General features: G+C 57.1%; 1 protein-coding gene across 6 annotated transcripts in view; it reads left to right on the top strand.

The window, feature by feature from the left end:
- The first annotated feature begins 6,661 nt into the window (after window positions 1-6,661).
- SYNGAP1 (synaptic Ras GTPase activating protein 1) overlaps window positions 6,662-21,785 on the top strand; it is a 98,147-nt gene continuing 83,023 nt past the window's right edge. For all 6 annotated transcript variants that reach the window (XR_009555404.1, XM_060238876.1, XM_060238875.1 and 3 more), the window contains exons 1-2: window positions 6,662-6,689; window positions 17,442-17,560. Coding sequence is in view for 5 of the 6 variants with exons in the window: in XM_060238876.1 (XP_060094859.1) it covers window positions 6,668-6,689; window positions 17,442-17,560 (141 nt within the window). In the remaining variant the exon portion in view is untranslated. The remainder of the gene's footprint in view (window positions 6,690-17,441; window positions 17,561-21,785) is intronic.

Raw genomic sequence — 21,785 nt, 5'->3', positions numbered from 1 at the left:
GAGGGCCAACAACAGGGCAGAGAGGCTGAGGCCTTCCTAAGAACATCAGAGGAGCTCTGCTGGATCAGACCAGGGAGGGTCCATCTAGTCCAGCCTCACACAGTGTCCAACCAGTTCCTCTGGAGGGCCAGCAACAGGGCAGAGAGGCTGAGGCCTTCCCTGAGAAGAACCTCAGAAGAACCCTGCTGGATCAGACCAGAGAGGGTCCATGTAGTCCAGCCTCCTGTGTCACACAGTGGCCAGCCAGTTCCTCTGGAGGGCCAACAACAGGGCAGAGAGGCTGAGGCCTTCCCTTGAGAAGAACCTCAGAAGAGCCCTGCTGGGTGAGACCAGGGAGGGTCCATCTAGTCCAGCCTCCTGTCTCACACAGGGGCCAGCCAGTTCCTCTGGAGGGCCAACAACAGGGCAGAGAGGCTGAGGCCTTCCCTGAGAAGAACCTCAGAAAAGCCCTGCTGGGTCAAACCAGGGAGGGTCCATCTAGTCCAGCCTCCTCTCTCACACAGTGGCCCCAACCAGTTCCTCTGGAGGGCCAACCTCAGGGCATTGTGGTGAGGGCTTCCCTCGATGCTGCCTTCTGGCCCTGGGATTCATAGGCCGTCTGCCTCTGAACATGCAGGTTCCTCTCAGTACCAAGGCTAGTAACCATTGATAGTCCCATCTTCCACATATCTATCTAAATCCCTTTCATAGGTGTCTATTTTTGTGACCCTCAGGGGAGGTGGAATTATCTTTTTCAGCTCTTTCCAAACCATGTACAAGTTTATAAGTCTCTATCATGTCTCCCCCTTGTTGTCTCTTTTCTGAACGGAGAAATCCCAGATTCTTCAGCCGTTCCTCATATTGCTCCACGCCCTTCATCATTTTGGTTGTCCTCTGTGCTCTTACTTCTCTGCAAGGCCCTTTTGGTGATATCAGGAGGACCGGAAGTGTCCACAAGATTCCAGATGAGTCCTCACCATCGCTCTACCCTGGGGCATTACAATATCAGCTGTTTTATTCTCAATCCCTTTCCTAATCATCCCTAACACAGAGTTTGCCTTTTTCACTGCTGCAGCACCCTGGGTTGGCCGTTCGTGGAGCTCTCTGTTGTGGCCCCAAGATCTTTCCCCTCTTTCAGTCCCAGCAAGTCCAGACCCTATCAGAGCAGGGGTGTCAAACTCATTTATGAGGGCTGAATCAGACATAAACGAGAAGCCCTTCCACTGTGCCCCCTTCCCAAGCACCAAGAATATAGAGCATCCCTGCCCCAGACGGAGAGTTCCACCAATGCACTGTGGCTAATAGCCACTGATGGACCTCTGCTCCATGTGTTTATCCAACCCCTCTTGAAGCTGGCTATGCTTGCAGCCGCCACCACCTCCTGCGGCAGTGAATGGGCAAAGGAAGCTCTGGCTCGTTCCTTCCTTCCCCTGGGGACCAGGAGGGGGAGTGGCCTCGGCCAATAGAAGGAAGAGAGGCTCTGCTGTGCAATTGGGAGAGTCTGGCAAAACAAGCTATCGCTCCTCCCCTTCCACTCAGCCAATGGAGAAAATAGAGGTTTTGCTCTGTAGTTCCTGTGCGATTGAGCAAGTCTTGCAAAGCAAAGTGTTATGCAGAAGGAAGTAGATGACAGCCAGTTGCTCGGGGGCCTGATAGGAGCACTCTGGGGGCCTGATTTGGCCCCTGAGCTGTGTGTTTGACAGAGTATCTTTACCAACACTGAACGTCCTTTGCCTCATGGTCACCCATTCACCCAGTTTATGGAGGTCCTCTTGGCGTTCTTCTCAGTACTCCTTGGTTTTCACCATCCTGAACAATTTTGTGTCAACTGCAAACTCGGCCAACACACCACTCCACCCCCACCCCATTCTTCCAGATCATTGAAGAATAAACTAAATAGAACCATCCCCAAGACCGACCCTTGTGGGACCCATCCTTGTGAGAACTGCCCACTGAGTCCTTCTCCTCACTTCCTGTCAAAGGCCTTTTGAAAGTCCAGGTATGGAATGTCTGCATGCTTGGGATCCTAGAGTGGGAAGGGACCTCCAGAGTCATCTAGTCCAACCCCCTGCACAATGCAGGGACTTCACAAAGACCTCCCCCTAAATTCACAGGACCCGCATTGCTGTCAGGTGGCTTATTCAGTTTCTCCAAGAACTCCAAAAGTGTAGCGAGGTAGGGAATTCTAGCAAGGTGTGAGACGGGAGCCCTGTGGATCAACAGAAGCTCTACAAGTACCCGGGGCTTGGAGACTGACGGCTCATTCTAGGGCCCCTCCCCCTTTCTGTGAGTGGAGTCCCAAGGACTGGGGGGGTCCTAAGGGGGGGAGGGCATTCCTCCACACTCCAGTGAGGGAGATGGGGCCTCTGGGCATGTGCTGAGTTCCCCTCCTCCACCATTTGCATCACCATCATCAGCCACCTTTCCGGCACCTGCCATTTTGAAGGATGAAAAAGCCCAGGCAGATTAAATGAAACAAAAGCTTCCCAGAAAGGTTTGGTTTCCATCACAAGGAAAACTGGCATCCCTTTAGATGAAGGCAAAGTGTGAACAGGAGGCAGGGACGTGAAGGCACTGGAGATCTGCAGAAGACTCCAGGTTGCCGGCAGGAAACAGTGAAGGCGAGTGAAGGACTCCTGAGGAAGGTTAAAGTGGAAAGTGCCAAAGCACTTAATGGATCCTGCAGCCCATTATTCCCAAGTCCCCAAGCTCAGCCCGTGTGGCTCCGATGAGCCAGGCAGGAACACCCAAAGTCTTCACTTGAGTCCACATATGTAACAGAAGCTAAGACGGGGAGGGGGAGGGGGGCAGCCACGAAGGAGTGTCTGGAGGTGTTGTGAGCGATCAAGAGCAAGTTAATTCAGCATTCCCTGTTATGATGCACAGAGAGAAAGAGCCAACATGAGATGGATTACTGCCTTGTTGGATCAGGGGAATGCTGTGGACGTAACTTAGCTTGATTTCAGTAAGGCTTTTGAGAAGGTCCCACATAGTATTCTCATTAACGTTGGTAAAATGTGGTTTGGATCCTATTACTGTTAGGCGGATCTGTAACTGGCTGACAGATCGCACCCAAAGCATGCTTGTGAGTGGTGACATGGAGTGCCTGAGGGGTTTCCCTGCAACTGGTTCTGTTCAACATCTGTATAAATGACTCTGAGGAAGGAATCGAGGGGATGCTCATTAAATTTGCAGAGGATACTAAACTGGGAGGGGTTGCAGCAAATACGGTAAAAGACAGAATCAAGATTCACAGTGTTCTTGACAGGCTGGGAAACTGGGCCAAAACTAATAAAATGAATTTCAGCAGAGATAAATGTAAAGTTCTGCATTTAGGAAGGAAAAGTCAAATGCATAATTATAGGGGGGGGGGGGGAGTTGCGTTGGCAGCAGTCTGTGCGAAAAGGATCTCGGGGTCTTGGAGGACCAGGAGTAAGCAGCAGGGTACAGTAGTTAAAATGCCATTTTGGGCTGTATCAAGAGAAGTCTAGTGTCCAGATCACGTGATGTGATGGTATCACTTTACTCTGCTCTGGTAAGACCTCCCCTGGAGTCTTGTGTTCACTTTTGGGCACCACATTTTAAGAAGGAGGTAGAGAATCTGGAAGGGGTCCAGAGGAGGGCGACGAAGATGGGGAGTGATCTGGAGACCAAGTCCTCTGAGGGATGTTTAGCCTGGAGAGGAGGCGGCTGAGAGGTGATAGGATCACCATCTTCAAGTCCTTGAAGGGCTGTCATAGAGAGGAGGGTGTGGAATTGTTTTCTGTGGTCCCAGAAGTCTGAACCAGAACCAAGGGGTTGAAATTAAATCTGAAGAGTTTTTGAGTAAAGCTTAGGAAGATCTTCCTGAGAGAGTGGTCTTAGTGGAACGGCTTCTGGGGGCGGGGTGGGGGCTCTCCTTTTCTAAAGCAGAGGCTAGATGGCCATCTGACAACAAGGCCAATTCTGTGAATTTAGGTAGATTGCGAGAGGAGGGGCCGTGCTGAGGAGTCGTGACCCAGAATGGGGCCCATCACCACCACCTGGGGGTCAGGAGGGAATTTCCCTCAAGGCCAGGTGGGCCAGGGATCCTGGAGGTATTTTACCTGCCTCTGGCCAGAGAGCAGGGGTCAGTGGGCAGTGGGGGGGGGGGAGGACGTTGTGCATTCCCCGTGTTGTGCAGGGGGTGAGCCTACATGAACTCTGAGGTTCCTTCCAGCTCTCTGTCACTATGTTTGACTGAAAAGAAGAAGACGGCGACTGCAGATTTATACCCTGCCCCTCTGTCTGAATCAGAGACTCAGAGCAGCTCACAGTCTCCTATATCTTCTCCCCCCACAACAGAAACCCTGTGAGGTGGGTGGGGCTGAGAGAGCTCTCACAGAAGCTGTCATGTGAGAGCTCTGGCTGACCCAAAGTCATTCCAGCAGCTGCAAGTGGAGGAGGGGGGAATCTGAGGCGGTTCTCCCAGATAAGAGTCCGCACTCTTAACCACTACACCAAACCACGACCCTCCGTTTGCAAGACCTGGGAAGGCTGTTGACAAGAGGCCAATGCGCAGGGGGGGGTCATTAATTCCTAGAGTCACCGTAATTTAAAATTGACTGGAAGTTCACACACACATGTTCATGTCCCCCCCACATATCTGATGAAGGGAGTTTTGAAGCCGTCATCCTTCCTCCTCCCCCAAATCTTGCCAGCCTCTAAGTAAACTTGAATCCAGGTGTTCCAGTGCCCTCCTGAAGCATATGAGCTGAATCAGACACCCCACCCCTCACACAGGCCCCTATCCAGAACAGGCCCCTGACAAGTCCAGCTGGTGGGGGGGCACGACTGCTTTTGCTGGTAGGATTCTCTGGGCTCAGTGAGAACTCATCATTATTGGACTGGAGGGGCCAGTGGCCTGATACAACAGGGCTTCTCTTAGGTTCTTATGATGCAGATGTATACATGTCAAATGTATTCATGGATACTAACAGAAGAGAACATAAGAACATAAGAGAAGCCCTGTTGGATCAGGCCAGTGGCCCCTTCCAGTCCAACACACTCTGTCACATAAGAACATAAGAGAAGCCCTGTTGGATCAGGCCAGTGGCCCCTCCAGTCCAACACTCTGTGTCACATAAGAACATAAGAAAAGCCCTGCTGGATCAGGCCAATGGCCCATCCAGTCCAACACTCTGTGTCACATAAGAGAAGCCATGTTGGATAAGGCCAGTGGCCCATCCAGTCCAACACTCTGAGTCACATAAGAATACAAGAGAAGCCCTGTTGGATCAGGCCAGTGGCCCCTCCAGTCCAACACTCTGTGCCACATAAGAATATAAGAAAAGCCCTGCTGGATCAGGCCAATGGCCCCTCCAGTCCAACACTCTGTGTCACATCAGAGAAGCCCTGTTGGATCAGGCCATTGGCCCCTCCAGTCCAACACTGTGTCACATAAGAACAGAAGAGAAGCCCTGTTGGATCAGGCCAGTGGCCCCTCCAGTCGAACACTCTGTGTCACATAAGAGAAGCCCTGTTGGATCAGGCCAGTGGCCCCTCCAGTCGAACACTCTGTATCATATAAGAGAAGCCCTGTTGGATCAGGCCAGTGGCCCCTCCAGTCGAACACTCTGTGTCATATAAGAGAAGCCATGTTGGATCAGGCCAGTGGCCCCTCTAGTCCAACACTCTGCGTCACGTAAGAACATCAGAGAAGCCATGTTGGATCAGGCCAGGGGCCCCTCCAGTCCAACACTCTGCGTCACATAAGAACATAAGAGCAGCCCTGTTGGATCAGGCCAATGGCCCCTCCAGTCCAACACTCTGCGTCACATAAGAACATAAGAGAAGCCATGTTGGATCAGGCCAGTGGCCCCTCCAGTCGAACACTCTGTGTCACATAAGAGAAGCCCCGTTGGATCAGGCCAGTGGCCCCTCCAGTCGAACACTCTGTGTCACATAAGAGAAGCCATGTTGGATCAGGCCAATGGCCCCTCCAGTCCAACACTCTGCGTCATGTAAGAACATCAGAGAAGCCCTGTTGGATCAGGCCAGTGGCCCCTCCAGTCCAACACTCTGTGTCACAGAAGAACATAAGAGAAGCCCTCCTGTCTGGCTGAGCCTCCGGTGTGCAAAAGCAGTCAGACGGGGGGGGCGGGAGGGAGGGCAGGGTCCGGGGGGGGGGGGGGGGACGTGCCGGACAGTCTCCCAGGGCGGACCCAGGAGAAGAGCCCTGCGGTAGCTGAGCCAGAGGAGGCCCGCTAGCCGGAGGGGGGGAGGGGGCCGGGCTGGTGGGGCTGGCTGGGCCTTGTAGGCGGCTGCATGGGGCGCCTTTAAGAGGGGGCGTCGCTCCTGCTCGGCTCCCGCCCCCCCTCGCCTTGCGCGTCGCTGCGCTGCCGCTGGAAGAGGAGGAGGCGGAGGAAGAGCCGGAGGCCGCGGGGACGAGGCCAGCCTCCCGCATCCAGCGCAGCCCGAGCAGGCGGGGCGGCGCTTCAGCACCGCGGACAGCGGCGGCGGCGGCGGCGGCAGGCGCAGCGGGAGGAGCAGCGGGAGGAGCGGCGGGAGGAGCGGCGGGCCGGACCCCCCTCCCCTCCGCTCCCCTCCCTCCCCCGCGCGCCCCGGCCCATGAGCGGCCCGCGCAGCCCCCCCGGCGGCAGCAGCAGCAGCAGCAGCTCCAGCTCCAGCGCCAGCAGCGGGAGGCGGCGGCGGCGGAGGAGGCCCCACCATGTCCTATGCCCCCTTCCGAGGTACCCGCGCGGGGGGAGGGAGGGAGGGAGCGGGGGGGGGCTCCAGCAGCTGGGGGGGGCTCAGCCCGGCCTGCCCCCCCTCCTCTGCACCGGCCATGTTGGAGGGACCCCCCCGCCCCCCAAGGCAGCAGCTCGTCTTCCCCGCAGGCAGGCGGGGCGGGAGGGGGCCCCAGCGCCGGTCTGCCCCCCCTTGTGCCCCCGCTGCAGATGGGGGGCCCGCTCGTCCGCCGCGACGCCCACCCCAGCCACGTCCCCCCGGCAGGGAAACAGGCCCCTTGAGACGCGCTGCCCCCCCCCCCCCCACGCACGCCAGCAATCCGCCGAGGGCGCCCTTCGTAGTTGCCAGCTCCCTCCCGGGACACGCCTGGAGAGGTCGGGGGAGGGCTTGGGAGGCGATGGGAGGCCATAGAGCCGCGGGCCCTGCGGAAGCTGCCGTCTCCTCTGTAGCCCGGAGGGAGGGAGGTCGCCTGCAATTCGGGGCGGCGGGGGGATCTCCAGGTCCCACCGGGAAGTTGGCTGCTCTGACAGGGACGGCGGCGTGGTGCTGCGTGCGGTGGTGTGTGTGTGTGGGGGGGGCTGAAGCACCGCTGCCTGGGGGGGCCGGAGCTGTTGCCAGGCAACTCTTTCTGGAGAGGATGGCCGAGGGAGGGGGCAGCCTGAAGACCCCCGCCCCGGCCCCCCAGGGAGGGGAGGGGAGGGGCTCCGGCCGCCTCTGAGCGGGCGGGGGAGAGTCTTGCCCGGGAAAGGCCCGGTGAGCCCCCCCTCCCGGGAGGCGGCCTTGCCTACTGCCGCCGTCTCTTCCTCCTCCTCCGCTGGGCGCCTTCCTGGCTGCCAGCACCAGCCCTGGTGTGTGGGTGCTGCTGCAGCTGCAGGAGACGCTTCCCTCGCCCTCGTGGGGCTGCGGGGAGGGGGCAGGCAGGCGTCCCTGGGGTGGGCCCAAGGGGAGCTGGGGGCTTTGCAGAGGCAGGCAGGGCACAGTATCCCCCCCCACCAGGCCCACCTCCGGGGCAGCAGGGCCCTTCTGGAGACAGGCCTGGGGCAGGTGAGGCAGGTTGTGGCTCAGGAGGGTGAGGTGGGGGGGCAGGAAGCAGAGATTGACTGGGAGCCATCTTGGCCCTGGGGGGTGAGGGGCAGCAGATTCGGGACAGCTGGGCGGAAGCAGGTCTGCCCACAGGGACCGGGGGAACTCCTTGCCACCAGATGCAGCGATGGCCCCCAACTGGCGGGCAGGAAGGCGCAGTCCACCCAGCGACCCTGGTGGGGTTTTCAAGGCAAGAGAGGAGCAGAGGTGGTTTGCGTTGAGAGCCTGGACTTTCCTGGTGGTCTCCCGTCTCCGAGGCCTAGCCAGGAGGCCCAATCCTGCTTAGCTTTGGGGAGATGATGAGGCTGGGCTACCAGGGTCAAGGGCAGCCCGCCCTCCCTCCCTCCCTCCCGGCTGTGGAGTCCTGTTAGCTGCTGCATGAATTCTTGTGCTCTGGGGCCGTTTCTCCTGAGCTGAGACAGAAATGTGTGAGCCGCAGGCGCTAGCTCACACTCACTCAGCTGAGAGGGAACTCTGGTCAGGGCAGCGGCTAATGGTGGCTTTCAAGGCAAGAGGGAAGCAGAGGCAGTCTGCTCAGCAACCGGCCTCTGCTGAGTCTCCCCTCCAAGGACTCAGCCAAGCTGACCTGCTTCCCTAGCAGAGGAGCCTTTGCATTGGTGGGAAGTCCGCAACAGCCACCACCCCGCTGCCGCCACAGCAGATTGTGAGAAAGGGGGCAGGGAGGGAGGGGGCAGGGCTTGGCTCTTGTGGCCCTTCCGTTTATGCTGAGGGGAAGGCTGCCCATCGCTTTGGGGGCAGAAAGGAACCTGGAGGGTTTGGATGTTTAGTTTTGCCGCCTTCTGGTTGTTGTGTTTAGTTTTGCCTTCTTCTGTGTTGAGTTTTGCCTACTTCTGTGTTTAGTTTTGCCTTCTTCTCTCTATCAGAGAATGAGGGAGCTGCAGCGGGCCACACCGACCATCTAGCCCAAACCCCAGCCCCCATGGAGGGTCCACCTAGAGCATCCCTGACAAGGGATTGTCTGGCCACTGCAGAAAGACTGCCACCTCATTCCACTGTCAAACAACTCTGACTGTAAAAAAGTGTTTCCTACTCTCCAGCTGGTCCCTTCCCACCCTTCATTTAAGCCCATGGTTAAAAGGGGCCCAGGCAAAACAGGCGTGAAAAGCCTCAGCTGGAGACCCTGGAGAAAGAGCCGCTGCCGGTCTAAGTAGACCAGACTGACTTTGATGGACCCAAGAGGGTCGGATTCAGTAGAAGGCAGCTTCAGAGATTCCTATGATTGCAAGTCCTCTCCTCTATTGCCAGCAGGAGCAGTTCCCTGCCCTCTTCCTCTAAGGGACAGCAGCCCTTCAGAGACTTCATGAGAGCAACCCTGCCCCCCCCCTCCACCTCCTCTTCTCCAGAGTGAAGTTTCCCAAGTCCGTCAGCCTTTCCTCCTTGCAGGGCTTCTTGGTCTCCAGGCCCCTGAGCATCCTTGGTCATCCTTCTGCTCTTCATTCTCTTATGTTCTTATGCTGTTGCTCTCCTCTGCATCTGCCCCATTCTGTCCACCTCCTCCTTGAAGGGAGGCCTCCAGAACTGCACACAAGACTCCAGGGGCCGCCTGGCCAATGCAGTGTACGGCAGGACTAGGACATCTTGCATTTGGAATTTGATGCCTCTGTTCATACACCCCAAGACTGCATTTGCCTTTTTTGTCACTGCATCACACAGCTGCTCATATTTAACTTCTGATCCACCCATACCCCACACCCTTTGCTATCCATACAGCAGCAGTCATGGGGAGAGTATTGTGGGGGGGAGATATGAATTTCCTGCCTGAGCAGGGGTTGGATTGGAGGACCCTTAGGGGGCTATATTTCTATGAATTCAGTCAGCACAGGAAGCCCTCCTGCTCTTCCTCCTCCTCTGCTTCTGACCTTCACTGTGGGCCCCAGAAACAGGCAAGATGAGAGAGTCTGCTGGGGAGACCCAGGTTCAAATTCCTGCTCAGCTGGCTGCTGGGTGATCCTGGGCCCGTCACCCAGTATGAGAAAGCCAGTTTGGTGTAGTGGGGGGCCAACCAGTTCCTCTGGAAGGCCAAAAACATAGCAGAGAGGCTGAGGCCTCCTGAGAAGAACAACAGAAGAGCCCTGCTGGATCAGACCAGGGAGGGTCCATCTAGTCCAGCCTCCTGTCTCACACAGTGGCCAGCCAGTTCCTCTGGAGAACCAACAACAGGGCAGAGAGGCCTTTCCCTGAGAAGAACAACATAAGGGCCCTGCTGGATCAGACCAGTGAGGGTCCACCCAGTCTCGTGCCTCATGCAGGGGCCACCCAGTTCCTCTGGAGGGCCAACAACAGGGCAGAGAGGCTGAGGCCTTCCCCTGAGAAGAACCTCAGAAGAGCCCTGGTGGATAAGATCCAGGGGAGATCCCTCTAGTCCAGCCTCCTGCCTCATGCAGGGACCAGCCAGTTCCTCTGGTGGGCCAACAACAGGGCAGAGAGGCCGAGGCCTTCCCCTGAGAAGAACCTCAGAAGAGCCCTGCTGGGTCAGGCCAGGGAGGGTCCATCTAGTCCAGCCTCCTGTCTCACACAGGGGCCAGCCAGTTCCTCTAGGGGGCCGACAACAGGTAAGAGAGGCCAAGGCCTTCCCCTGAGAAAAGCATCAGAAGAGCCCTGCTGGGTCAGACAAGTGAGGGTCCCTCTAGTCCAGCCTCCTGTCTCACACAGGGGTCAGCCAGTTCCTCTGGAGGGCCCACAACAGGACAGAGAAGTCGAGGCCTTCCCCTGAGAAGAGCATCAGAAGAGCCCTGCTGGGTCAGACCAGGAAGGGTCCATCTAGTCCAGCTTCCTGTCTCCCACAAGGGCCAATCAGTCCCTCTGGAGGGCCAACAACTGGCAAAGAAGGAGGCCCCTTGATGGGCTGGAGAGAGAACCTGCAGAAGGAGAGAGCAGCTGGGCCAACGCCGAGGACAGCCTCAGAAGGCCAAGGAAGCAGTGGGGAGTGTTGCCCTCCCCCTTCTAGGCTGGCCAGACCCAGGAGGGGAACTCCTGGGTATTAGGGGGTGGAGCTTGGGAAGATGGGGACTTCAGGGGGCTGCAAGGCCACCAAGCCCACCTTCCACAGCCTCCTCTCTGTCCGGGGGAACTGGTCTCTGTGGTATCCCGGGAGGAGGTCTCAGTCCAGGCAGGGGAGTCTACAGCAGAAATGCCACTGGGATGGGAATGCCAGGGAACGCAATGCACAAATCCATGGCCCTCTTTCGGTAGCAGGAGCTTCTTTGCATATTAAGCCACACCCCCTAGGTAGCCAGTCCTCCAAGAACATAAGAGAAGCCCTGTTGGATCAGGCCAGTGGCCCCTCCAGTCCATCACTCTGTGTCACAGAAGAACATAAGAGAAGCCATGTTGGATCAGGCCAATGGCCCATCCAGCCCAACACTCTGTGTCACATAAGAACATAAGAGAAGCCATGTTGGATCAGGCCAATGGCCCCTCCAGTCCAACACTCTGTGTCACATAAGAACATAAGAGAAGCCCTGTTGGATCAGGCCAATGGCCCCTCCAGTCCAACACTCTGTGTCACATAAGAACATAAGAGAAGCCCTGTTGGATCAGGCCAATGGCCCCTCCAGTCCAACACTCCTGAGTCACATAAGAGAAGCCCTGTTGGATCAGGCCAGTGGCCCCTCCAGTCCAACACTCTGTGTCACACAAGAACATAAGAGGAGCCATGTTGGATCAGGCCAGTGGCCCCTCCAGTCCAACACTCTGTGTCACACAAGAACGTAAGAGAAGCCCTGTCGGATCAGGCCAATGGCCCATCCAGTCCAACACTCTGTGTCACAGAGGAACATAAGAGAAGCCCTGTTGGATCAGGCCAATGGCCCCTCCAGTCCAACACTCTGTGTCATATAACATAAGAGAAGCCATGTTGGATTAGGCCAGTGACCCCTCCAGTCCAACACTCTGTGTCCCATAAGAACATAAGAGAAGCCATGTTGGATCAGGCCAGTGGCCCCTCCAGTCCAACACTCTGTGTCACATAAGAACATAAGAGAAGCCCTGTTGGATCAGGCCAGTGGCCCCTCCAGTCCAACACTCTGTGTCACATAAGGACATAAGAGAAGCCATGTTGGATCAGGCCAGTGGCCCATCCAGTCCAACACTCTGTGTCACATAAGAACATAAGAAAAGCCCTGTTGGATCAGGCCAGTGGCCCCCCCAGTCCAACACTCTGTGTCACAGAAGAACATAAGAGAAGCCATGTTGGATCAGGCCAGTGGCCCCTCCAGTCCAACACTCTGTGTCACATAAGACCATAAGAGAAGCCCTGTTGGATCAGGCCAGTGGCCCTTCCAGTCCAACACTCTGTGTCACATAAGAACATAAGAAAAGCCCTGTTGGATCAGGCCAATGGCCCCTCCAGTCCAACACTCTGGGTCACATAAGAGAAGCCCTGTTGGATCAGGCCAGTGGCCCCTCCAGTCCAACACTCTGTGTCACATAAGAACATAAGAGAAGCCATGTTGGATCAGGCCAATGGCCCCTCCAGTCCAACACTCTGGGTCACATAAGAGAAGCCCTGTTGGATCAGGCCAGTGGCCCCTCCAGTCCAACACTCTGTGTCACATAAGAACATAAGAGAAGCCATGTTGGATCAGGCCAATGGCCCCTCCAGTCCAACACTCTGTGTCACATAAGAACATAAGAGAAGCCATGTTGGATCAGGCCAGTGGCCCCTCCAGTCCAACACTCTGTGTCACATAAGAACATAACAGAAGCCCTGTTGGATCAGGCCAGTGGCCCCTCCAGTCCAACACTCTATGTCACATAAGGACATAAGAGAAGGCCTGTTGGATTAGGCCAACGGCCCCTCCAGTCCAAGACTCTGTGTCCCATAAGAACATAAGAGAAGCCATGTTGGATTAGGCCAATGGCCCCTCCAGTCCAACACTCTATGTCCCATAAGAACATAAGAGAAGCCCTGTTGGATCAGGCCAGTGGCCCATCCAGTCCAACACTCTGTGTCACATAAGAACATAAGAGAAGCCCTGTTGGACCAGGCCAATGGCCCATCCAGTCCAACACTCTGTGTCACAGAGGAACATAAGAGAAGCCCTGTTGGATCAGGCCAATGGCCCCTCCAGTCCAACACTCTGTGTCATATAACATAAGAGAAGCCATGTTGGATTAGGCTAGTGGCCCCTCCAGTCCAACACTCTGTGTCCCATAAGAACATAAGAGAAGCCCTGTTGGATCAGGCCAGTGGCCCCTCCAGTCCAACACTCTGTGTCACATAAGAACATAAGAGAAGCCCTGTTGGATCAGGTCAGTGGCCCCTCCAGTCCAACACTCTGTGTCACATAAGGACACAAGAGAAGCCATGTTGGATCAGGCCAATGGCCCATCCAGTCCAACACTCTGTGTCACATAAGAACATAAGAGAAGCCCTGTTGGATCAGGCCAGTGGCCCCTCCAGTCCAACACTCTGTGTCACATAAGGACATAAGAGAAGCCCTGTTGGATTAGGCCAATGGCCCATCCCGTCAAACACTCTTTGTCCCATAAGAACATAAGAGAAGCCATGTTGGATCAGGCCAATGGCCCATCCAGTCCAACACTCTGTGTCACATAACATAAGAGAAGGCATGTTGGATTAGGCCAGTGGCCCCTCCAGTCCAACACTCTGTGTCACATAACATAAGAGAAGCCATGTTGGATCAGGCCAGTGGTCCCTCCATTCCAACACTCTGTGTCACATAAGGACATAAGAGAAGCCATGTTGGATCAGACCAATGGCCCATCCAGTCCAACACTCTGTGTCACATAAGAACATAAGAGAAGCCCTGTTGGATCACGCCAGTGGCCCCTCCAGTCCAACACTCTGTGTTACCTAAGGACATAAGAGAAGCCCTGTTGGATTAGGCCAATGGCCCCTCCAGTCAAACACTCTGTGTCCCATAAGAACATAAGAGAAGCCCTGTTGGATTAGGCCAGTGGCCCCTCCAGTCCAACACTCTGTGTCACATAAGGACATAAGAGAAGCCCTGTTGGATTAGGCCAATGGCCCATCGTGTCCAACACTCTGTGTCCCATAAGAACATAAGAGAAGCCATGTTGGATCAGGCCAGTGGCCCCTCCAGTCCAACACTCTGTGTCACATAAGGACATAAGAGAAGCCATGTTGGATCAGGCCAGTGGCCCCTCCAGTCCAACACTCTGTGTCACATAAGGACATAAGAGAAGCCATGTTGGATCAGGCCAGTGGCTCATCCAGTCCAACACTCTGTGTCACATAAGAACATAAGAGAAGCCCTGTTGGATCAGGCCAGTGGCCCATCCAGTCCAACACTCTGTGTCACATAAGAACATAAGAGAAGCCCTGTTGGACCAGGCCAATGGCCCATCCAGTCCAACACTCTGTGTCACAGAGGAACATAAGAGAAGCCCTGTCGGATCAGGCCAGTGGCCCCTCCAGTCCAACACTCTGTGTCACATAAGGACATAAAGAGAAGCCCTGTTGGATCAGGCCAGTGGCTCATCCAGTCCAACACTCTGTGTCACATAAGAACATAAGAGAAGCCCTGTTGGATCAGGCCAGTGGCCCATCCAGTCCAACACTCTGTGTCACAGAAGAACATAAGAAAAGCCCTGTTGGATCAGGCCAATGGCCCATCCAGTCCAACACTCTGTGCCACATAAGAACATAAGAGAAGCCATGTTGGATGAGGCCAAGGGCCTATCCAGTCCAACACTCTGTGTCACAGAAGAACATAAGAGAAGCCATGCTGGATTAGGCCAATGGCCATCCTGTCCAACACTCTGTGTCACACAGGGGCCAAAAAACCCATGCGCCATCAGAAGGTCCATCAGTGGGGCTAGAAGCCCTCCCACTGCAGCCCCTCCCCCAGAAGCCTTCCCACTTTGGGGCCCCCCAAGCACCAAGAATACAGAGCATCCCTGCCCCAGACAGAGAGTTCCATCAATACCCTAAGAACATAAGAGAAGCCCTGTTGGATCAGGCCAGGTGCCATCAGGAGGTCCAACAGTGGGGCCAGAACTCCAGAAGTCCTCCCACTGTGCCCCCCTCCAAGCACCAAGAAGACAGAGCACCACTGCCCCAGACACAGCGTTTTGACAATATGCTGTGGCTAAGAGTCACTGATGTAGATTTAGTCCCGCACGAAGAGTCGACTCAGCCCTTGTTTCGTACATCTTCCCAGAGGGACCTTTTCACACTCCCTTGCTCGGCAACACTCGTAGACCGCTCTTCATTAACTGGCGTTTACCAAGTCTGCTCACTTCCAAGGCTCTAAGAACTGGGAGATGTTTAAAGACCTTTCAGCTTGTCCTGGAACTGACCAGAGTTGGTGAATGCTGTCTGTCCGTGGTTCCATGGTTCATAGAAAGGGCAGGGTGCCTGCTCCCCCCTAAAAGGCCTTTTAAGGTCAGGATTGCAGTGGCTGGGCAGGGGGCTGTACCAGAGAAGGCCCTGTCCATCAAGAAAGGTTGCAGGAGCTGGGGATGTTTAGCCTGGAGAGGAGGCGGCTGAGAGGTGATAGGATCACCATCTTCAAGTCCTTGAAGGGCTGTCATATAGAGGAGGGGTGAAATTGTTTTCTGTGGCCCTGGAAGGTAGGACCAGAACCAACGGGTTGAAATGAAAAGAGTTTCCAGCTCAACATTAGGAAGAACTTCCTGACCATTAGAGCAGTTCCTCAGTGGAACAGGCTTCCTCCCTGGGAGGTGGGGGGCTCTCCTTCCTTTGAGGTTTCTAAACAGAGGCTAGATGGCCATCTGACAGCAATGAAGAGGCTCTGAATTTAGGGGGAGGGGGTTGTGAGTTTCCTGCATTGTGCAGGGGGTTGGACTAGATGACCCTGGAGGTCCCTTCCAACTCTAGGATTCCAATGGGACTTTATGCCTGGCTCCATTTAGACACAAATGATTGGGGTGTGTGTATGTGTGAGTGTGTGGGGGGTGATGTGTGAAGTTGCAGGTGGAGATGCCATTTCCGCAGGTGCCTCCCCCGTGAGGTTTCTGGGGGTCGTGAAGGCACAGGAGCCCCTGCACCGGGTGAGGTGGGGGTGATGGTGGCTGCTCAGGGCTGTGGGTGCTCACTCCCCCCCCCGGCCTTTTGTGGGGGTCTCCAGTGCTGGCTTGGGTGGGTGTCCCTCCGGACTCCCCTCCCCTGAGCGCTCCTGGCCAGCAGCATCTCTGCTTCCCCCGAACTGGCTTCTCAATCAGCGTATTTGGGTTGTTGTTTCCCCAACATTCTGGATTAGGAAGGCTGCCATCTAGGCCTGGGGAGGGCTGACGCCGGCATGTTGAACTCTTGTGCTAGATTCCTCGTGGGGGGAGCCAGATGACCGCCGGCCTCTGGAGGGTGTGTTGTGTTGTCCCCGCACTTCCTGGCGGGGGGCGGGGGGACTTGTTGCAAGGAGACTCTGGGGCGGTGGAGCTGTTGCTGTTGAGGGACACTTGTCTGCCTCCCTGAGGGGCGCATCTCCTGGCCAGCAGAGCCGCCTCCCCCCCCCCCCCCCATGCAGGGCAGACGGCCCAGCCCCAAAGAATGCGGCGGTGGGCAAGGCCCCTTTCTGGCCTTGGGGCAGAGGGCCAAGGGGTCAGGCGAGAGCGAGCCCTCCTCCATCCCTGGGCGATGGTGGCATGAGGCGGGGCGGAGGTGCCCTCCCTCTCGGAGGCCTTTCCTTCCCCAGGCGGGGGGCTTCTCTGGCCTGCCTTCCGCGCCCCCAAAGCAGAGCTCGGGTGGGCCCCCGGGGGATTCTTCGGGCTCTCCCGCCGCGGTTGGCACCAGCCTCGTCCTGGAGGCGCGCGGTGGCCGCCAGAGGGCAGCACGCGCCCAGCAGCGGCCTCCTTACACAACGCGGCTCCTTCGCCGCCGCCGCCGCCACCCCCGCAGGCAGGCAGGCAGGCAGGCAGGCAGGCAGGCCGGCGGTTCGGAGGCTGAGCGAGAGATGCCGGGGGGAGGCAGGCCGGCCGGCCGCCTTCCGCCTCTCGCTCCGGCCTGAGCCAGCGGCACGATGCTCTTCCAGCTGCCCAGGAGCAGGGAGCGGCGCCAGAGACTGAAGCCTCCCTCGGGGGCACCTCCGTGGTGGCCCCCGGATGCCAGCCTCACGCCTGCCCAGTGGCGGCACCAGCAGCAGCAGCAGCAGCAGCAGCAGCACCTCCCAGGCTAGTGGCAGGCAGGAGGGAGGCCTCCGCCGGAGAAGGGGGCAGGATTCGGCCCCGGGCCCACGGGCCTGGCTCCTCCTCTGGCACACGGCGGGCGGGCGGGGGGGAGGTTCAGGGCAGGGAAGGGGCAGAGGGGGGAGGGCTAGACGTGCTTCTTTCCCGCCCCCTCCCAGCTGCACTTCAGTTCCCCCAAAGCAGGCGGGAGACCCCCTGCCCACCCCCGCGAGTGTCTGGCTTGGGACTTCTTTGGCTCTTTGGGTGCTTTCATGTGCATGCCTGCGTGAGTGTGTGTGCCCCCGGCAGCCCCTCCTGGGCCTCGGCCTGCCCCTGCCCTCCCGACTGCTGGTCTTCCCAGGAGGTCTCCCTCCCCAGCGCATGCCCCATGGGGGGACCTCAAGAGGCTGCGGGGCTTCCCAGGTCAGGGGGAGGGGGCAGCCAATTCCGTTCCCCCTTTGGGGCGGGGGGGGGGAGGCGGAGAGTGCTGGGAGGGGAGCGCCTGGGCCTCCTTAACCCTCCCCCCTTCCTCCCCCCAGATGTGCGAGGAGCCCCCCTGCACCGCGCCCAGTACATGCACTCCCCCTACGACCGGCCCTGGAACCCCCGCTTCTGCATCATCTCCGGCAACCAGCTGCTGATGCTGGACGAGGAAGAGGTGAGTGGGCTGGGGGGGGGGAGGGGCACGTGGGTCTTGGTGACATTCCTGCCCTGCACAGGGGGCTCGACTAGATGACCCTGGAGGTCCCTTCCCACTCTAGGATTCTGTGGCTGACCAGATGAGCTCTGAGGTCCAGATGGCCACGGCCACAGAGGGGGAGGGGGCTAGCCAGCGGGGGAGGCGGCAGGAGGGGGCCTCTGCCCTTTAAGTGTCCTTCTTCCCTGGACATCTGCTCTCCCTGAGCCGGGGGGGGGGGGGGGCTCCATGGGGCCTTTAGTGGGCCAGCCCCTGCCTTGGGGTTCCCTCCAGCCCTTCATTCACTCACTCACTCACTCACCCACTCATTCATTCATTTGTTCATTCATTCATTCCGTTAGATTTTAGTCCACCCTCCCCCCCGCTGCCAAGGCAGGACTCAAGACAGGGTGCAACACAGTAAATTCATAACATCTATAATTAGAAAACGGTTTGAAAGACAATTAAAAACACACTAAGGAACCTAAAAGATGGTGCTCGAAAATTCCAGTGCCGCATGGGGGGAGGGGGGGTGGGAGCACCAGAAGGAAGGAGGAGGCAGGCGCTGTCCTCAGCGGAATGGGTTCCATCTGGATGTCTGGGAGGCTCTGATGAGCTCAACTCAACGCCGCCCCTTCCCCCCTGGGTTGCCAGCCTCCTGGTGGGGGCTGGAGAGTCCCCTGGATTGACAACAGATGCCCAGCAGGGCCCTTGCTCCATGGCCAGCGGGGGGGGGGGGTCCCAGAAGCCAGGCCTGAAGCGGGCCAGGGAGGGGCAAATGCTGCCACGCTGTGTGGGGCTCTGCCCACCCATGGCCCCAGTCAAGGCAGCCTCTGGCCTTCGGTGCCCTCTCCTCCCTGCCGCAGGGGTGTGTGTCTGTGGCCGCACGTCAGGCCCTCTCTGAGTGAGAAATGTGCTGAGAAGCAGCGGAAGGGCAGAGGCCAGTCACGGCTGTCTGGTCTGAGTGGCACTGGATCTCGGAGGCTTTGCCCTTCGCCTCTGGCCTGGCCCCCTTTGCTGCAGAGGGGGGGGACCCAAGCAGCCACCTTCTGCATGCCAAGCAGCTGCCCTGCCACCACCCCTCCCCTCCCCTCCCTCCCAGCAATGACCTCTTGTCCAGCACGCCCCTCCATGCCCGACATCGAAAAGCTAGAGGCCCCTCTGAGAAATAGCTGCCGAGCCTCTGCTCAAAGGCTCCTGCCTTTCCCTCCTGCCTGGTAGTTCTCCTCTCAGCCTGCTCTCTCCATTCACATAAGAACAGAAGGGAAGCCCTGTTGGATCAGGCCAGTGGCCCCTCCAGTCCAACACTCTGTGTCACATAAGAACAGAAGGGAAGCCCTGTTGGATCAGGCCAGTGGCCCCTCCAGTCCAACACTCTGTGTCACATAAGAACAGAAGGGAAGTCCTGTTGGATCAGGCCAGTGGCCCCTCCAGTCCAACACTCTGTGTCACATAAGAACATAAGAGAAGCCATGTTGGATCAGGCCAGTGGCCCCTCCAGTCCAACACTCTGTGTCACACATGAGAGAAGCCCTGTTGGATCAGGCCAGTGGCCCCTCCAGTCCAACACTCTGTGTCACATAAGAACATAAGAGAAGCCCTGTTGGATCAGGCCAGTGGTCCCTCCAGTCCAGGGGTCCTCAACCTTTTTAAATAGGGGGCCAGTTCACTGTCCCTCAGACTGTTGGAGGGCCGGACTATAGTAAAAACAAAAACTATGAACAAATTCCTATGCATGCTGCGTATATCTTATTTTGAAGTGAAGAAACAAAACGGGAACAAATACAATATTTAAAATGAAGTAAAGTTAAATCAACAAACTTGCCAGTATTTCAATGGGAGTCACTTTGGAGAAGTCACTGTCTGTCAGCCAAGGGCTGGGGGAGGGGGAGGCGAGCTCCAGGCACGCCGCTTACTTTGACAGATGGGCACCGCCGATGCCACCAAAAGTCAGGAACACAGGCCAAGGTTTTTTTTTCCCCCAGGTGTTGTTCTCCTACACCTGTGCGTGCTTCCAGCCAGGCTGGGGGAGCCACAATAGGAGTATCCCTGTCTGCATGCCTGTTTTCTCAACAACTCTTCACCACACACAACTATATCCCCCCCACCCCGCAGAGCTTCCTCAGTGGCCCTTCCATGTGGCGCCACTCGTGCTCCGAAGGGGGCAGTGCCTGAGCACGCCCCCCTCCCACTTCGCCCGGGTGTGCGCCCGAGACGCTTGCCCCTCCCTGCGCACCCCCAGCCCCAGACTCCGCACAACTTCTCCCAAGTGAGGGAAAGAGAGCCGAGGCAGAACCCCTCCCCCTTTCCAGGTCAGTGCGGACGCGCCTGCTCGCGTCTCTCTCTCTGGAGCCTCTGACCTTGGGACTGCTCCGCTGCGCCGACCGCCACCTAACGCTGCGGGTCCGAAACAATACAGGGGCACGTGCGGCAGCTTCCTTCCTCCCTCTCTCCTTCCCTCGGCATCTGCAACTTCACTTCGCCCGTCAGCGCATGCCCTGCCCGCCTCCCTCACCCTCCTCCTCGCCCCAACGGCTCCTGCCTCGTGCGAGCCCTCCGCTCACCTCGCCTGCTGCTGCCGCCGCCTCTCTCCCCGCGCAGTTTCGTGCCCAGCTCTCGCGGCTCCCCAGAGGGGTAAGGAATGAGCATCCGCAAGGTTAAAAATAAAAGTTTGATTCAAGTTCCTGGGACTTGCCAGAGCAGGAGGGAGGCGCTGCCAAATCCAGGGGAGGGACCTGGCGGGCTGCATAACGTCCTCAGCGGGCCGCATCTGTCCCGCGGGCCGTAGGTTGAGGACCCCTGTTCCAGTCCAACACTCTGTGTCACATAAGAACATAAGAGAAGCCCTGTTGGATCAGGCCAATGGCCCCTCCAGTCCAACACTCTGTGTCACATAAGAACACAAGAGAAGCCCTGTTGGATCAGACCAGTGGGCCCCTCCAGTCCAACATTCTGTGTCACATAAGAGAAGCCCCTTTTGATCAGGCCAATGGCCCCTCCAGTCCAACACTCTGTGTCACATAAGAACACAAGAGAAGCCCTGTTGGATCAGGCCAGTGGGCCCCTCCAGTCCAACACTCTGTGTCACATAAGAGAAGCCCTGTTTGGATCAGGCAAGTGGCCCCTCCAGTCCAACACTCTGTGTCACATAAGAACATAAGAGAAGCCCTGTTGGGTCAGGCCAGTGGCCCCTCCAGTCCAACACTCTGTCACATAAGAACATAAGAGAAGCCCTGCTGGATCAGGCCAATGGCCCCTCCAGTCCAACACTCTGTGTCACATAAGAACATAAGAGAAGCCCTGTTGGATCAGGCCAGTGGCCCCTCCAGTCCAACACTCTGTGTCACATAAGAACATTAGAGAAGCCCTGTTGGATCAGGCCAGTGGCCCCTCCAGTCCAACACTCTGTGTCACACATGAGAGAAGCCCGTTGGATCAGGCCAATGACCCATCCAGTCCCAACACTCTGTGTCACATAAGAACATAAGAGAAGCCCTGTTGGATCAGGCCAGTGGCCCCCTCCAGTCCAACACTCTGTGTCACACATGAGAGAAGCCCTGTTGGATCAGGCCAATGGCCATCCACTCCAACACTCGGTGTCACATAAGAGCATAAGAGAAGCCCTTTAGGATCAGGCCAGTGGCCCATCCAGTCCAACACTCTGTGTCACATAGAGAAGCCCTGTTGGATCAGGCAAGTGGCCCCTCCAGTCCAACAACTCTGTGTCACATAAGAACATAAGAGAAGCCATGTTGGATCAGGCCAGTGGCCCATCCAGTCCAACACTCTGTGTCACATAAGAGAAGCCCCTGTTGGATCAGGCAAGTGGCCCCTCCAGTCCAACACTCTGTGTCACATAGAACATAAGAGAAGCCCTGTTTGATCAGGCAGTGGCCCATCCAGTCCAACACTCTGTGTCACATAAGAACATAAGAGAAGCCATGTTGGATCAGGCCAGTGGCCCCTCCAGTCCAACACTCTGTGTCACATAAGAACATAAGAGAAGCCATGTTGGATCAGGCCAATGGCCCATCGGTCCAGCACTCGGTGTCACATAAGAACATAAGAGAAGCCCTGTTGGATCAGGCCAATGGCCCATCCGGTCCAGCACTCGGTGTCACATAAGAACATAACAGAAGCCCTGTTGGATCAGGCCAATGGCCCATCCAGTCCAACACTCGGTGTCACATAAGAACATAAGAGAAGC

This window comes from Heteronotia binoei, chromosome 5 (assembly GCF_032191835.1).
Source record: "Heteronotia binoei isolate CCM8104 ecotype False Entrance Well chromosome 5, APGP_CSIRO_Hbin_v1, whole genome shotgun sequence".
Classification (NCBI taxonomy): Eukaryota; Metazoa; Chordata; class Lepidosauria; order Squamata; family Gekkonidae; genus Heteronotia; species Heteronotia binoei.
Note: the sequence above shows the minus strand (reverse complement) of the source record. Positions and strands in the feature narration are given on the sequence as shown.